Here is a 17,600-nt window from a genome sequence, read left to right on the forward strand (position 1 = left end):
CACAACTACTTTCTCGCCTGAAAATATGTTAAAAGTTTATTTTGTGACCCAGAAAGATTAGTATGAGTAATTTTAAAACTTAGTAGCGGCCGCCATTGTTGGAAACTGGAGTTTGGCTGGGCCGCGCTATGAATTCTGGGATATGGTAGTAATTTGGAGAGCCTTCGGCGCGTCGCTGTGACGTAATCAGTCTACAAATGCGGCCTCAGGAGGATGCAGCCCATGAATTTGGACATGTCCAGAGTATAATCGCAGCCTTTGCGGTTAGAAAATTGCACTTGATCATGTCGCGATATTATCGCAAATGCGATATATCGTTCAGCCCTACCCCCCATCCATTAAGTGTCCGCTGAAGCGGGATGATGGGAAAGATGACGAGGGAGTCGTGAGTCGTGTGTAGGTACGTGAAAATGACTGATGGGTTTGGTGCCACACTGCGACAGCTGCAGGGACTTTGTAGAGCAGGTGTGTGTTTGACTGAGGGCATGTTTCTGGGTGTGGGATGCTTAAGTGGCCAAACGTCCCCTGACAACTGTCCTCTCGCCTCATATCAGGGGAGGCAGCCCGTCACACATCACTGCACTCTCTGGTTACACATCTGTGAGTTTTCTCAGCACACAATGGGCCTTTACGTAACTCGAGTTTATGGCTTTGGATAAAAAGCCAATGAAGACATTAAAAAAAAAAAAAACAAATAGCAAAGACTGTGACTCATGCCGTTGTCTGTTTTGCATGCGATTTATCTGTCTAACCATAGATGGGGTAAATTAATGCCATTTTAAATTACACCTCTGTTTAGCCCTAATTTGTCCCTTTGTGTATTCATTCCCACATTGGAAAGAAACAAAAGGACACAATGATGTGCAAAAAAATGGGAAAAGAAAAACAGCCAAATGCTGCAATTAACCTCGGGTAAACATCACATTAATTTAATATTAATTTGAAATTATGAACAGAAAAAGTAACATCAGACTTTTATCATCCATGCAATAGCATCAGGAAAGGCTTCATTTTTTAGTATAACAATGATCTCAAGCACACTGCCAATGCAGTAAAAGATAGACAGACCTGGATAGAAAAACTCATAATCAGAAACCATCAGTCATCGATTGTAGCATCATCATAACAGAGAACAGAACAAAAGGTCCAAAGAAGAACTCTGAATGTCCTTCAAGAAGCCTGGAGAACTATTCCTGAACACTACTTAAAGAAATTACAAGAAAGGTGTTCATTCCAAACACTGACATTGATCTTTACACATTTAAAAAATGATTGCTGCACCTATTCCCTATTTTACTTGCAAAAAGCAAAGAAGTGCAGGGAGTTTTGCACCATACTGTAAAATAGCATTTCTATAATTTTATTATATTAGTATTCGTGTAAAATATTATTTAGTAAACGAATTCTAATAAGTTCATTGTTTAGGTGAATGACTGTTTCTAATGTAATACTTTCTCCAGGGGTGTTTCTTATTATGGAGATTTCCCAGAATCCTCTCTCCTTGAGTGACCAGGAGCTCCCCTTTAGTTTTGAGCAATTTTAGCTATTGATGCTACACTTAAGCAGCTTTTTTCCAAACAGTGACGTTTACTACAGTGCAAATTTGCAATGAAAAGGCTTAAAAATTTAGCAGCAAAAAATTTCTCCATACAAACTAGTTTGCATGGCACAACTATTTTACATGTAATAAAGTGCTAATTACCCCTTTGTTTACACTAATCTGACAGCTGGTGCTTGCAGAGAGTCTCTGTAATGCGCTTCATGTGCTATGTAGTAATAGCCACTTCATGAAGGCAAGTCAGCATTACAGTTCACTGCCCTGACTGAAGTCAAGCAGGTGTATGGCGAGCGCGCCGAGATATAACATGTTCCTATGTTCAGCCTTGTGGATGTTATGCTTAGTGCCAGTCTGCTTTTCAGACTCTGAATGAGCCTCGTTTTATTTATTCATTTCAGTCCAAGCACACCAAGCAACAGGTGATGGTTTACAGCGATGTTGATTCAGGCGCATGACTCAATTTAATTCACTTTCCGTAAGTGGGCCCGGTTATTGTAAGAAGCCTGGGTAATGCACAGCTGAAAAGTGTTCAGAGCACTTTAAAAAACTAAAATGGTCCATTCAGAAAAAAGAAAAATCCATTTGTGCCGCTACGGACTTGAAAATCTGCATATGTTTGAATAGCTTGGCTGAAAAAAATAATGAACCAAATCGCTGAAACAACCTGGTTATGTTGATTGCCTGGCGTCAGTCTCACTCACCTTCAGTCTCTTGAAGGAACCTCTGCTGGCCGTAGCTGCCCATTAGTTCATACTTGTGTTTTTCCTGTGCCTGCAACACACATTAAAGTAAGCACTGCTGATTATAACTTGCACTGAGTGACATAAGTTTATTACATAAGTGTGACGATGACTGTTCAGTGGGCACATGAGGAGTATTTATAGACATTTGGAATTTACTCAGAACTCAGGGCTATGTCTTACATGTGCGAACACTGTGCAGCATCGCTACAGACAGATATCCATGAACTTTAGGTCCACTGCAGTGCAGAGCATTAAATAAGATTGTGCTCCAGTTTTAGTGAGCTTACCCATGTCTGTATGATGAACTGTTAGCATTTAATGCTAACATTACCTGATATGCTTTTCTTTGTTTTTGTATTGTTCAGCACTTTGGTCTGCCTGGTGCCTTTTTAAAGTGCTATATAAATAAACGACGATGATGATGATGTTTAGCACTTTACTCTCTGGGCTATAGATGCTAATATTAAAGTTTAAAAATACAGAGTCCAGACACCAGTAGGTGACATAATGGTAGCCATCTTTTACAGTCACATAAAAAAGAACGACAGCACAGGACAAACATGAACATGTAATATGCTTGCAGTAAGTGTGTGTGTGACTTTATCAGTGTCTCACATTGCTGTGGAGGAATTCTGGCCCACACTTCTTTACAAAGCCACTTCAGCTCATTGAGATCTGCTGGTATTCATTTATGCATAGTCCTTTTGAGGTCACCACACACTTTCCTTAAGGGTGGAGTCTTGACTTTGACTGGATGATTGCAGCACCTTGATTCTTTTGTTTCTCAGTCATACTGTTGTAGATTTGCTGCTGTGCTTGGGATCACTGCCCTGTTGCATGTCTTTAACATTTAAAATCCTAACTGAGGCCGTTAAGGTCTAAGGTGTAGCTCTTGGGCTTTTTGCAGTTTCTCTGAGCACTGCACAATCTGACCTTGGGGTGAGTTTGCTGGGAAGCCCACTCCTGGGAAGAATTCCAGCCATCCTGAGTATTTTCTGGTTGTCAATAGTCTGTCTCGCTGCAGAATGATGGACTTCAAATGTTTTGAAATACCCCATAACTCTTCTCCGACTGATGAGCAGCAACAACTGCTTGTTTAAGATCACTGCTGATGTCTTTTCCTGTGTGTTATGCCTCAGACCAAGAAACTGCCAAAATGTCTGCTTTTTGTTCATGCTTGATGATGATCACGTAATCAAGTGTATTTGCGGCTGTAATTGCGAGTGCATTAAATACATTGTTTTCATGCTAAAACTTCAGTTCATTATAGAGAAAATACAAACCCTTAAACTCGCTTATTCTAATCCAAATGCTTAATAATATCAGGACAATAGGCTCAAAACTACAAAATGCTTATTGGACATATTTTTCCATGTCTAATTTCAGATTTACTACTGAAGCCTCTTAATAACAAACCTCTATGGGTTGCCCTTTATTCTGTGTATTCAGTTAATATTCTCATGATATCAGACATTTCCCCCAAATGCTTAGCTGAACTAAGAGCACAATGAGTTGCAAAGTAAAAATGTGTGAGTTGTTGATAGTGTAAAGCGGATTACAGTGTTTTGGATGTGTCTACCTCTGGGTTCCTCTCCAGCATCCGACTCTCCATGATCTCATAAGCAGGATCGGCTCTGCGTCTTTCCTCTTTACTACTAAGCCTTTTGTCTGGTGAAAGAGACGATATTGTGCATTTTACATATAAGAAACAAAAACACATTTTATTATTGTAACTCATCGGAAAAAAATTATACCACATTGTGTTGCTTTCTTTTCTTTTTTTGTTTAAATGCACTTTGTGAACCAAAGCAGACACAATTTTCTCCATGCAAATGGAGGAATTCGTGCAGATCGAGTGGTGAGAACAAACAACAAAGGCTTGATTCATCATCACACAATACTAAGAGTTTTTTTCCTTTTTTCTTTTAAAGAACAAATAGTTAAATAGGATCCTTTTGTTGCTCAGTATGAATCATGGATAACAAGCAAAGGACAGAAATTGCACCCTGAATTTTGTTAAAATGTTTAAGATGTGTCAAGTCAAGTCAAGTCAAGTTTATTTATAGAGCACATTTAAAAACAACCAAGGCTGACCAAAGTGCTGTACAGTAAATACAGATAAAAATACAATAGAACACAATTTCGTAATAACACCTCGCTGATAAAAATAAAATAAAAATATATAAAACAAATAAATTAAACCTTTCTAAAAGCCAATGAAAAGAGGTGAGTTTTAAGAGCGGTTTTAAAAGTTTCTAGGCTTTTGGAGAGTCTGACGTGAGGAGGTAAACTGTTCCACAGTCTGGGTGCAGCCACAGCAAACGCCCTCTCTCCCTTTGTCTTTAATTTATACCTGGGAACATCTAAAAGCATCAGGTCGGCTGACCTCAAAGATCTCCTGGGGCGATAAGTACTAAGGAGTTCTGACAGGTAAGAAGGTGCAGTGCCATTTAAAACCTTAAAAGCCAGCAATAAGATTTTAAAATCAATCCTAAAGGCAACTGGGAGCCAGTGGAGAGAGCAGAGAACCGGAGTGATGTGGTCTCTTTTTTTTGAACCGGTCAACAGGCGAGCGGCAGCGTTCTGCACCAGTTGAAGGCGATGTAGACAGGAACGATCTAGGCCAGCATAGAGGGAATTGCAGTAGTCTAGCCGTGAAGTAATAAAAGCATGGACCACTCTTTCTAGATCGTTCCTGCAAAGGTAAGACTTGACTTTGGCTAAAGTCCGTGTCATTTTGGCTTCATTTACTGTCAATATTTATAGATATAAATAAAATTATCATGTTGTCATCATTTGATCTGTGGAACAAATAATAACAGACCCCATCCTAAAATTTACTTATAACACACATATATAATTCCGACAATAGATTAATAAATGGTTACTCCTTTCCTAAAAAGTGGTCTTTCTGTGCTCACAAAAAACTTAAAAATTTACAGATGACATTTCATTTAAAAAGTCTTAGTTAATCTTTCTGTAAACAGGATTAAATTCACGAGAGACCACTTACACCCACTGGCCACTTTATTAGGTATAATGTTCAACTGATCAGTGATGCAAATGTCTAATCAGCCAATCACACGGCAGCAGCTCAGTGCATTCAGACATGGTCAAGACGACCTGCTGGAGTTCAAACTGAGCATCAGAATGAGGAAGAAAGATGATGATTTAAGAGACGTTTGACATGGCTACACTTCACACAAGCTCACTAAAACTGGATACTAAAATATTAGAAAAACGGTGTCTACTCTGAAGAGTTTTGAAGGGTCAGATTTTTGGTGTAAATAACATGAAAGCGTGTATCCGTCCTCCCTTGTATCAACAGTTCAGGCTGCCGGTGGTGTAATGGTATGGAGGACATGTTCTTGGCACACTCTGATCCCCTTAGTACAAACTGAGCATCATCTAAACACCACAGCCTACCTGACCGTTGCTGCTGAACATATCCATCCCTTTATGACCAGTGTACACTGATGGGAGGATAACACACCATGTCACAAAGCTCAAATCATCTCAAACATTCCCATGAAAATAAGTTCATTGTACTCAAATGACCTCCATAGTCACCAGAGCTTAATCCAACAGAGCACCTTCAGGATGTGGAGGAACAGGAGTTTCCCATCATGGATGTGCAGCCAACAAATCTGCATCTACTGCGTTATACTATCATTTCAACGTGAACCAAAATCTCTGAGGAATGTTTCCAGCACCTTGTTGAATCTGTGCCATGAAGAATTAAGACCGCACTGAAGGCAAACGAGGGGCTCCAACCCAGTATTACCAAGTGGACCTAATAAAGTGGCCAGTGAGTGTATAAACCCTCTAAAAGCTGTGTCATTTTTTATTACACTTCTGCGAGACTACATGCATGGCACTATAAATACCCAGGCAATGTAGCGTAATGGTCAAAGTGTTTAGTGTTGGTTTCTGTGCACCTTTGCCATCTTAACTACAGAGGTAGAGGCAGTGAAGAGACCACCATGAGAAGAGGATGTATTACTAATGCTAAAGCTGAAGCTAAAATTATGGACGTTGTTGACAGCAGTAGCTGCTATCCAATCGTAACATGCTCATAAGGCTTTTTGTGGTTTTGTTCAGTGTTGTACGTAAACATCTTCAATGCAAAAGTACCACAACAACAGTTAACGATCACAGTTAATTACTGCAAACTTCCAAAAAGGACACAATCTGCTGTGTTTGATTTGAGACATGACTCTCTCTCTCTGCTCTAGCAGGTAAAAGACTGACTGTAAATGACTGAGTTGGTACACAGTGACAGTCACAGGATAAACTATCATTCCTGATTTTGCAACTTTGCGGCAAAGCTCACCTCAAGGCTCAGCTCTACAAAGCAACACAAGTGACTGATTAGAGAAAATAAGCCAGGAAGAAAGAGTGGTTTCACTGAGAGAAACACAAGGAACGGGACAGAAAAAGATCCTCAAAAGGAACAGAATGGGGAAAAAGAGGAAACCAGCCAAGGATCTGAAGTTTGCGATCAGTTGAAGAGGAAACTGTCGAAGGTGGCCTCTTACCTTCACTGGTCACTGTCGATCCATTTATCTCTTCATACCAACACTGCCCATCCGCGCTCTGTGATGAATCGTTTAGGGCTTGGTACAGTAACTCCTCATTAGCTGGATGTTCTTGGCCTTTCTTCAGGTGCAGCCAAGTCGGAAAGCTTTTTAAAGGGGAAATGTTCCTGTTGCGCCACTTTTGAGCGGGCACGGCCCGTGGTGGAGGCTGGCAGTGCTCTCCTTGACACTTCAAACAGTTTTCATAAATGACAGCTCTTTTGTCTTGCTGCGAGTCTTGTAATGGTACTGCTGGTGCCAAATTAAGCTCATTACCAAAAGCAGGGCTCATTGACTCATACAGGTTCAATCTGTGTGTCTTTGCCTCTGGCTGGCTATCTGTGCCTGGAAAGCTGAGCAGATCAGCTAAAAGACAGGCTAATTTCTCTCTTCCTTTTTTTGGCAGCCGTGACTCCTCACTCATCTTCACAGTTGGCATCCCCGCACTGTGGATGATTTCAGAGCCAGGAGAGGTCTCCTGAATTTTCATCTCCGCACCAGTGTGTTCACTGGTACTGGGTCTGCATGGTGATTTGTCACCACTTTGATCTGCTGGATTAAAAATATGATGTTCTGGAGGCAAAATTAAAAAAAAAAAAAAAACCAAAAACCTACAACAACTTTGATTTCTGTCCCAAATCAAAACAGCAAGCTGTGGCTGCTACATCAATGTTTTTTGCCCAGCGTGCTTTAAAACCGTTTATGCATGCAAGAGAAACCACACGCAGTGTGCATGAAAGACTTCAGAGGAGTATCCTTACCTGGTGTGGCAGGTATCACTGAAGAACTACAAGGGCTGTATGGAGTCCCCTGTGAAATATTGACGAAAAAAATGACTTTTATTTTAACAGTCCACTCTAGTATTGAAATATGAGGGAAAGGCTCGCAATGACCTACATATTAGTTTATTTTTTGTCAACAAAGCTGATAAAAAGAACAAAAGTGACTCAGGGACTTCACGCTTCAACAGCCTGGCTATGGCTCACAAGCCCACTGCTTCCTCTGAGAACAAAAATCTATAAAATGACTCAAAATTATATATTTTTATTTATGCACTGAGTTTAAAAAGGCCCAGTCATTTCATTAAACATCTGCACTGTATTATTTGAGGAAATGCAGTAAAATTATGTTGATTTGACTGATTATGATTTCCAAATTATTACGATTCGCCTGATTTTGAGTGTAAATCAGGCGTCATGGCTGTGAATGAGTGTTATATCGGGGGCTGTCTGACTTCAGCATCACATGATCACAGGCGAGCGCTGCTTTGTTTTTTCTTATAAAACAATTACACAAACTCCCCAAGTGAGAAACCAACCAGGTTCCTTAAATCTTATTACATCCATGTGATTGTAATTATAATAGTCACGGTTTAATGTGTCCTGTGAACTAGCCCTTTTCCACTGAGCCAGTCAACACTACAGGGGTAGATGGTGTTGTTCAGGCTGAAGGAGTTGGATCCCCTCCCGTGGCATTCATGTCTGATCCACCTGGCCAATAACTAGTATTCATCTACTTCACTGTAGACCAACGGAAAATACAGAGCTGGTTTTTTTTTTTTTTTTTTTTTTTAATCTACCCAATCAAACAAATGCAGCTTGCACTCTTAAATAAATGCACTGCCAGCAGGTGGAGCTCTCTGTATTGAGTAAAAGTGACTAATAAGGAACAGAAAAAACCTTCAGCTACTTTTGTACCTGAAAGCAGCAAGCCATCAGATAATGCACTGTATATGTGTATAACTCCCTGTTACTCCAAAAGTCAACAAATGATTAATCCTTAAGCCATCGCTGGCCAATCAGAACATGTATCATGTATCATGCAATTCTGAAAAAGCAAAAAACTGTCTCCAATTCTAGCCCTGAATGAATTATAATAGTACTTTATTCACATAATATGCACAAAATCTTTGTCAAAATAGTCCCCAGATTCATTAATAAGATAAATAATTATCAGCTGTACCCCTTACAAAGACTACACTCTGAAAAAGAAAAATTCACACCAACTCTGACACCACAGAAGAAGTCAGCCAAAGCTCAAACAAAGAATACCACCAAAGTCTGTACTTGAGTATTTAAAAAAAATAAATAAAACAGCAAAATAGTTCGGCGCTCACAGGCGAGTGAAGCACGCACGGAGTTAAACAGCTTGAAGTGAGCCTAAAGGGCGTTAAAGGCATTAAATAAAGATTGTGTGTTTTGACCTAGATATGCATACACAGATATACAGATGCAGAGGTGTAATAAGGATAGAAAATTGCAAGTCACTCATAACTTACAAGGTGTGAATCTGCCATATTCAGTGACAGTGTAAAACTGAACCGAGTGCAGAAACACTAACGTGTTGGACAGATGGGCCGTGGGACTGTTAGTTGTTCTGACACCAAACGCAGCGCGGCATCACCGTCAGCCCGCACGATACCACAAAGGTCACACTGACAAGCGGGCTACAGAACAGATGATACACTGATGATAAAGCCTGTGCACACAAGCTGCTACTGCGTGACAGCAGGTTATATAATGGAGCGTGTTCACGAGACCATTTGAACAGGACTGATGACTTTTTTTCCTTCGTTTTTTGAAGTTTGATGGAAAAACAGATGGTTCATGAGAGCAGCTACGCTTGTTTAACCCAGATCTGATCAACATTCCCTTTTGCCAGAAAACAAACAGAATACTTGTGTTTCCACTTACCTTAACTCCACCGCATACAGAGCAGATGGTCACGATGGTTTTGGAGACAGAAGTGAAGGAGGTGCAGGTATTACAAGAGTCACTAGAGGGTGCCACCTTGGTTTTCTTATTCGTCACTGAAAGGCCCTGAAAGAGTTCACTGACTGACTGACTTTCAGTAGCTTCTGAGTGAGCCTCAGGGGTTGTGGCACTGCTCTTGTCCTGTTTTGCTGCCTCTGCTGTGAACCCTAAAAGGGCTGGAGGGTCTTTAGTTGAGGCGGAGGCTTCATTGTCTTTGGCACCTCCACCTGCTTCCTGTAAAACACTCCTGGGAGTGTCATAGACATACCTAAGTGAAGTTGGCACCTGGTAGTCACGTCCAGGAACAGCAGGACAAGTGCAAGGGCTGAGATCTTGAGCCAAATGTGGAGGCAAGCTTAAAAAAGAACCAAAGTCCTCTCCGGGGGTCATATCCAGACTGCCTGTGTAGGAGGAGAAACTGCCAGTGTACGAGGAATGGCTGCCAGTGGCGATGCCACTGTCTGATGAGCTCTGACGACCGATTTCCTGAAGTTGCCGGGGCGGCTTAGCCGCAGGCCGGTGTCCACCTCCCTGGTTGGCAGAAAGCTTCTCGCTGATCTGCAGTGGCACTTTAGCGCCCGTGTGGCTGACGTTTTCAGGTGGGTTGGAAGCCGGTTCAGTCCAAATTCCCAGCCGGCTGCCAATGCTGCAGTCTGAGTGGCTGGTGTCTGAAGTGTCAGAAGAACCGGAAATGCTGCGGTCGTCGCCCCCAGCAGACGGGCAGTAAGTCAAAGAGACTGCCAAGACGAGCAGAACATAATTAAACCTTTAATGAATTTAATCAACAAAAACACTGCTTTCATCAACAAAGCACATTAAGGAATCATGACACACTCTCTTTGCCTCGGTCTTTTTTTCCTTCCACTTAACGGAACAATAAATCAAAGCACCTGCCAGCGCACCCAAAAACTTTAGTCGTGTTTTCTACCTGTGCCACTCCCATGAGAGAGCATGCTCAGTCGTTTCTCTAGCTCCTGGGCCTCGAGGTTCAGCTTTTCCTCTGAAGTGGTCTGGCTGCCACTAGGATCTGTAAAAAAAAACAAAGGGCTGTATTATAAATAGCAGCCAGCATGATCTCAATCATGAAAAGTCGGGCAGAGAAAAATGAAGTGTAAGTGCTAAGTGTGATGAATCTCGACACTGTCAATGAGATATGGGATCAAATGTGACGCAGCTGAACCGTGGCGGTGACACGGGCACAGCTGCGAAAACACATCCAGCTACTCTAAAGACATGAGAGGGGACACTCTAAACTGCAACGGTCTCACTCAACTGTCTGTGAACGCGCAAACAGTGTCAGCCACAAGGTGTAAGTGAAAAGGAGTAAACAACTTTGCGGACGTGTGCTATTATTTGATCCCTGAGTGTAGCGTGCTGTTGGACAGGCAGAGAAAAGGGTCACACAGGGGAACACCTAGCAGTATTTGTGCAACACTGAGGGGTGTATTAATAGTGCTGCCACGTGGCTCTGCTGGTACGCGTTCTGCTGCTGGCGGCAGTGCATGAATCTAATGTGCCTTGGACCATCAAGGTCAGTTCTAACACTGGGCTGATATATTTTTTTATATCCATCTGAATCCTGCATCAGTAAAGTGGTAAATATACCATAAGTCTGAAATCCCAGGTGATGAGTACTGACCTCCAGTGTACAGGAGTGTCTAAAAAGGTGTTTGAAAAAGGTCACACTGGGAAAAAATTAAAAATAAAAAGTGTCTTTTTTTCCCCACATATTGACCACACATTCCTTTAATGGTGCCACTTGAGAAAGCAGGCTTCCTCATATACATATATTTATATTTATACATATAGGCTGAGGTTCCTCCAATATTTTTTCTTTAAGTATTTTGTAGATTTTTGTGGATTTTTCCTGTTTCTGATTGAACTCCATGCTTACATTACTGGACTACAACATACCTTTGCATGAGTCAAAGTTAGGGTCTTGTTGTAACCCCTTAGATCATCCTCTGCCTGAAACAAGCAGCTATAGCCTCTCCCTTTAAGCCGACTTTCTTCTGATTGCCTGCCACTCAGAAACAGAAGGTCTGGACAGCAGGTGGGTGGAGTTTCAGTGCTCATACGACCATATTTGAGATATCCTCTGACATCACAGTGTTTAGAGCAGTCTGAAGCCTGAGCTTTTGGCTCACAGAGATTACTGGCACATACACTAACCTCATTACTTGAAATTCTGGCCATGTTTAATATAAGCATCCCCTATTGTGGCAGTATAACAGAATATTGAAGCAATACTGTAGAAACTGCAAAAAAACTACATCTTAGAATCTACAGGCCTCAGTATGTTAAATGTCAAAGTTCATAACAGTACAGTTAGAAAAGGGCTCAACAAGTGTGATGTGTTTGGAAGGATTGCAGGAGAATGGCAGCGAGGTTTGGTTTGCAAAGCTGCATGTGAACAAGACTTCTGGAACAATTTCCTTTGCACAGATGAGACCAAAGTGGAGATGTTTGGCTGTGCACGTCTGCCAAAAGCCAAACAAAGCACATCAGCACAAACACCTCATACCAACTGTCAATGACAGTGGTGTAGGGGTGATGATTTGGGCTCGTTTTGCAGACCTCAGGATCTTGGCACCATGAACTCCTCTGTGTAGCAAAGTTTTCTAGAGCCCATCTGTCTAAAGCTCAAGCCTGGCTGAAACTGAATCATGCAACAGGACAATGATCCCCAGCACGGCAGCAAATCTACAACAGAATATCTGAAAAGGAAAAGAATGTGTTTGTCCAACCCGACTAAAATGCTGTGGTAGGACCGCAAGAGAGCTGTGCATACACAAATGCTGAAACTGAAAAAGGGTCTGCCTAACCATAACAACATGAGAGACTGATAAAGTCACTCAGTAAATGATCACTAAGTTAATGCTGTAAGGTTTTTGCTACTGAAACAGCTGCACTGAGTATTTCAGATTGTTAAATAGTGTAAAATGAGGAGTTTGTATTTTTATCAATTTATTCTCATAAAGAATCTACATGAAATAAATCTACAGTGATAAGTACAAATGATCAAATGTCAATCTTAGTTTAGCCCTTTATGAAGGTGAATCTAACCAGCCATCAGCGTTTTACATAATCTTTCATCAATTGAGGTGTTTTTTCCTTGTCTGACAGCTTAAAATGCATGTAGGTTACGTGTCCACCTGCTTTTACATGTTTCGTATTTACACACAAATGTACTCATGACTAAATGCAAAAAAGAAGCACTGCAGGAACAATTTGTATGCTGGGAACTAAACACAAAGCAGGAAAACTATAGGTTGACACACTGGAGCATCCAAGGACGAAAGACAGATAAATAAGCCAAGAACATTAACAGCAATTAATCAAAATAGCAGCTAGCACAGAGATTTAATCATGTGACACAGACAGACTCGGACATGGACTGAGAGGTGAAAGGTAAGTGAGAACGAGAGACGCGGTTAAGGACTGCGAAGGGGGATGAGACAAAGTGAAAGATGAGGAAAAAGGGGAGGGGAGAGCCAAGAGCACTGTGACCAAGAATGATGGGGGGAGGCAGCAGTGGAATGCTGTGGATGAGGTTACACACATGCCCGAAGCGATTAGGAGGCTTTGGCTGCTCTGCTACCATGACTTTGACCCCTCCACCCCCACCCCAACCCACATCCTCCCTACTATTTATTCTACTATGCATCACAATAATAGGAATATGAGCTCAACATGCGATTGGGCGGTTAGATGTGTGAAAACCAAAATATCCACAAGGCCCTGCAGCTACTCTCTCAACATTTCCTAATAAGTTGGCGGCTGGGTGAGAAATGTTTTTTTTTTTTTTGTAACTGCTAGTGTGGAAAATCAAAAGTGTTGCTGGAAACAGCGGGGAACCAAATAATGTTTAACCACTTCAGTAACACGTAATCTAACATTTGAAAGTGTTTAAAGGAAGTGACCAAATATGGGGAAATGTAAAATACAAAATATATCCAAGAATGGCTACAGGGTTTTTCTGTTTTGTATCTAATGTATGAACAAATATAACATGGATCATGACGCCGTACCAAATTACAACTTCTATTTTATTTTCCATCTTACTAGACCTGGTGTGCGTGTTTACTGAGATAATCTTACACAGCCATTCCCAACGTGGAGAATGTTTCAGCCCACTTAAAAACCAGAAAATTCCCACGAGGCCCACCCAATCTTAAATCTTCACTCTATTCAAAATTCAAGAAAAAGCAGTAAATGTAGATCAAAGTAGTAAGGGAGATTGGATGGATGGAACTGTAACCATGAGTAATTTCAAACTAAGTCTCTGTTCTTGCTGCAAACCACCTCTAGTACCTTTGTGGGCACCAGGAGGCCCTGGGCCGCACTTTGGACAAACAAATAATATGCTATGCTGTACAGTAACTGTACCAAAGACAAGAGATCTGTGCTCCACTTTGTACAGTCAGTCAAAATTTGTTAGCAAGTATTGGTGTTTATATGATACACCCATGCAATTCATGGATGCCCTTTCTACAACAAGCTAGCAAGCACTGCGAGATAAATTAGCACAGAACCCTCCCACTCAAAAATGGTCACTCATCAACAGAGCTGGGCAGTAACGCGTAATCCGATTACTTTTTTCAAGTAACGAGTAAAGTAAGGGATTTAAAAAAAAAAAAAAAAAAAACAGTAATTAGATTACTGTTACTTAACGTAAGCACTCTGCGTTACTGCGGTACTAAACCCTGATTTTGTTTGTGAGAGTGTCTCATGACCATGACGTACAAGTGTGCGACATCCGTGGCAGCAACAGACGTGTTTAGATCAACAGTTGATAATATGGAGTGCAGGAGAGAGAACGACCATGCAGCGTTTAAAGCTCAGAAGTAGTGACGATACTTTGCGTTTGATTTAGTAAAAAGTGACAAAAACATTAGCGTCCGCTGTTCACTCTGCGTGGGAATAAAAGTTCTTTCTACAGCGAAAAATTAAACTTCAAATCTAAGCAAGCACCGAGCACGCTGCGGTGGGAATGTGAAATTCACAGAGAAACACTCAGATCCCCCCACTGACATGAACGCCGCGGTACTGGGCAAACCTTCACAGGCCCCACTCCTGCTAAACAGGTAAAAATAGATTTAAGGGCGACAGGACTTAGTGCTGCTGAATCTATGATTTTATTTATTTGCATTTATTTGAAAGAGTGAGTGTAGACACAAAAAAATAATTCTATTTTATATGCTGGAATATGCAGAAAATAGGTTTAAATGTTAAATAAATTTCTTCAAGTCAAAGACTGTTGCATATAATTAAATTCTTGCTTGATTCAATGTGCATAAAGTTAAAAGATTAAAACTAATAAAACAAGTTTTATAAAGAGATTTTTCCATTTGATTCAATTTTATATGATGGATTATGCAGAAAAAAAATAGAATTTTTTCACTTCACATTTTTTGATGAATTCCTTTCATCTACTTTCACTACAGTGTTTTAAATAAATAGTGATATTATATCACAAAAGGCAGATCTGCCATTAGTGAAGACAACTGACACGTGTCAGATTTTCACAGCAGATTGCAAAGGAACAGAAGAACCATTTACACTTTGGTGCTTGGCATCTTTCACAAACTGAAACCTGACAACAATCTGGAACTAGAGCCATCCTCTAACGTGCCCACCAGTAGCACTTCACCCTGGACTATACATAGAATACAATTGAATTTGTTACCTAATCAGAGTGAGTATAATAGTCATCCTCTTACTGAAGTTTAAGGTGACCTAAAGCTTTACATTCATCACTTAAGTCAGGGGTTAGGACGTTGATAAATTGGTTCATGGGGATTTATGTAATTGCATTTAAAAACAAACAAAAAAAACCAAAACACAGCTGCCAGACATAATTTAGGCAGATCAAAGCGTATCCATCATCAAAGAAATCCTCTGGCTTTATTCTGCCAAAAATGGGTGGATTTCAGGAAGCTAGAGCATGTCAGCCATGATGAAGCTCTATAAGCAACACAAGCAGAGTTAGCTAAAATTATAATGGTAAATGTTGACTTTAGTATTTATACTTAGAAGTCCACGTCTTGTCTTTGAGGCAGGAATTCTCAGAAGTCACTCCCCCCAGCCTCCGCTAAAAGGCTAAAAGTTACATTTTAGTGCAACAAGTCAGCGAGCCGTTTGCTTTCCCCAAGAAGCACGGCTTTAAAACAATTACTCCTTCATCTTGACATTCCCCCTCCGTATAACTTCAGTTCTTTTCAGCCAAGCAATATGAAACACCTCTGATACTGACCTGGCAAAATGGGCCGCAGTCCAAAAGGGCCTCGGGTGGGGGAGATGCCTCTGACGATGCAGTCGAATAGAAAGCTGATCTGCTCGCTCTCAGCAGATGCGAGCAGAAAAACACCAGCCCCTGAAAATAGACTTCATTAGTTTTAAGCTAATTTATGAAAGTGTATTTTACGGTTAATAATCAACAAGAAAGAGTGCAACATTGGTGATGCCAGTATAATAAAAAAAGAACAGGCTGTTTCTTGCTATAAATCAGTAAAACGAGACAAACTTTTCAATTTTACAAAAAACATTTCTACTTTTCAACTACCATCAAAATGTCCTAAACTGAGATATATTTGGTTACTATTTAAAATTAAAAACTATTTGTCTTTTACTTTTAAACCAGGACAGTCATTCAACACGCTAACATGCTGAGGTTTTTGACCCTTTCTGTTTTCGTAGCTTACTATATGAGCAAATTAATATTGCAGCAACACAATTTTCACCCGGGACCAGTGAGAACAGCTTTAATTCTGATGTTAAAAAAAAAAAAAAATGGCGGCCGTAATCTTTACGTAAGTGGGACATAAAGTTTTTACTCCAAGCCACAACTTTCCTCGATGGTTCTACAAGGAAAGTCAACAGCTCGCCAAAATCATGGACCACTCAGATATTTTACAAAACACAGCTGCTAATAATAACAATTAATCAAAGAGCATCTGTTAGTTATTGTTTTTTTATGACATCAAATTATTTTTTTTTTCATATCAATATAAAAATAATTTCCTGAATAAAATACCACCTAAAAGTAGAATTTGTTACAATAGATAGATGTAGATGTAGACAGATATAGAGATAGAGATATATAGAGATGGATATAGATAGATACAGATAGATTATTTATAGTGTGTAGTATATGTAAACGAGCACTACATGAACCTTTTCAGAAAGAAACTGAGGCATGATGCGTTTCACAAAGCTGCAGTTATAGAGTATTACATAATAAAAAAGTTCCTTCTTTATGGTTCCCAGTTTGTCTATTTCAACAATTTAGAGTGTAATAAAGGAGGATTTAATATAGTGGAGAGGTCAGAGAGGTCACGTTCTCCTGAGGTCTCTTGACCTCCCTCTGACAGCACAACGGCCTGCGCTTTACAAAGTGTTGTTGTGTCATTCTGCGGCTGAAGCCACCCATGTCAAAGCTGCCCTTACACTGCTGTGGCTGTGAGCAGGGGTCAAAGGTCAGCACCAAAGTCTGCTCAACTGTTTTAACCTGTTCAAACTAAAGATTTATTGCCTCCTTTGTGCTTTTACGATGGAGCTGATTAAGTGGTGTCTCACCTCATACACGTTCATCTTGCAACGTTACAAATTTATATACACGTTGGTTTTGATAGGTGACTGCATTTTAGTTACACTACTAAATGCACGATTACCAATAAAATAAAAAATAAAAAATCCAAAAACAAACATTCAAAACAAAACAAAGAACAGGGCCCTGTTTCAGGAAGCCGGTTTGGAAAACTCAGAGTGAAAAACGACACTCACGGTTGAGTAACCCCGAACTGTCCAACTCGGAATATTCCGTTTCAGAAAGGCTGATAACAATTAGTTCAGTCAACGCGGAGTTGCTTTAACCCCAAGTGAAGCGCGCGGACGAGGATACATAAAGCCCTGATAAGCGGAGCACAGATTAAGCGAGTCACCATGGAGACGGAGGGAAAGAAGGCGC

General features: G+C 40.6%; 1 protein-coding gene across 5 annotated transcripts in view; it reads right to left on the reverse strand.

Annotated features, from left to right (window-relative positions):
• The window catches only part of LOC101466961 (protein Dok-7), a 51,483-nt gene that overhangs the window by 16,037 nt on the left and 17,846 nt on the right, over positions 1-17,600 (reverse strand). For 3 of the 5 annotated variants that reach the window (XM_076881819.1, XM_012924673.5, XM_076881818.1), the window contains exons 5-11: positions 15,888-16,007; positions 10,560-10,658; positions 9,572-10,368; positions 7,640-7,688; positions 6,840-7,430; positions 3,881-3,969; positions 2,260-2,329 (exon numbers count right to left, since the gene is read on the reverse strand). In XM_076881819.1, the coding sequence (XP_076737934.1) occupies positions 2,260-2,329; positions 3,881-3,969; positions 6,840-7,430; positions 7,640-7,688; positions 9,572-10,368; positions 10,560-10,658; positions 15,888-16,007 (1,815 nt within the window). The remainder of the gene's footprint in view (positions 1-2,259; positions 2,330-3,880; positions 3,970-6,839; positions 7,431-7,639; positions 7,689-9,571; positions 10,369-10,559; positions 10,659-15,887; positions 16,008-17,600) is intronic. The other 2 variants (XM_076881817.1, XM_012924674.5) reach the window with 2 other exon arrangements.

The sequence above is a fragment of the Maylandia zebra genome, linkage group LG3, assembly GCF_041146795.1.
Source record: "Maylandia zebra isolate NMK-2024a linkage group LG3, Mzebra_GT3a, whole genome shotgun sequence".
In the NCBI taxonomy this organism is placed as follows: Eukaryota; Metazoa; Chordata; class Actinopteri; order Cichliformes; family Cichlidae; genus Maylandia; species Maylandia zebra.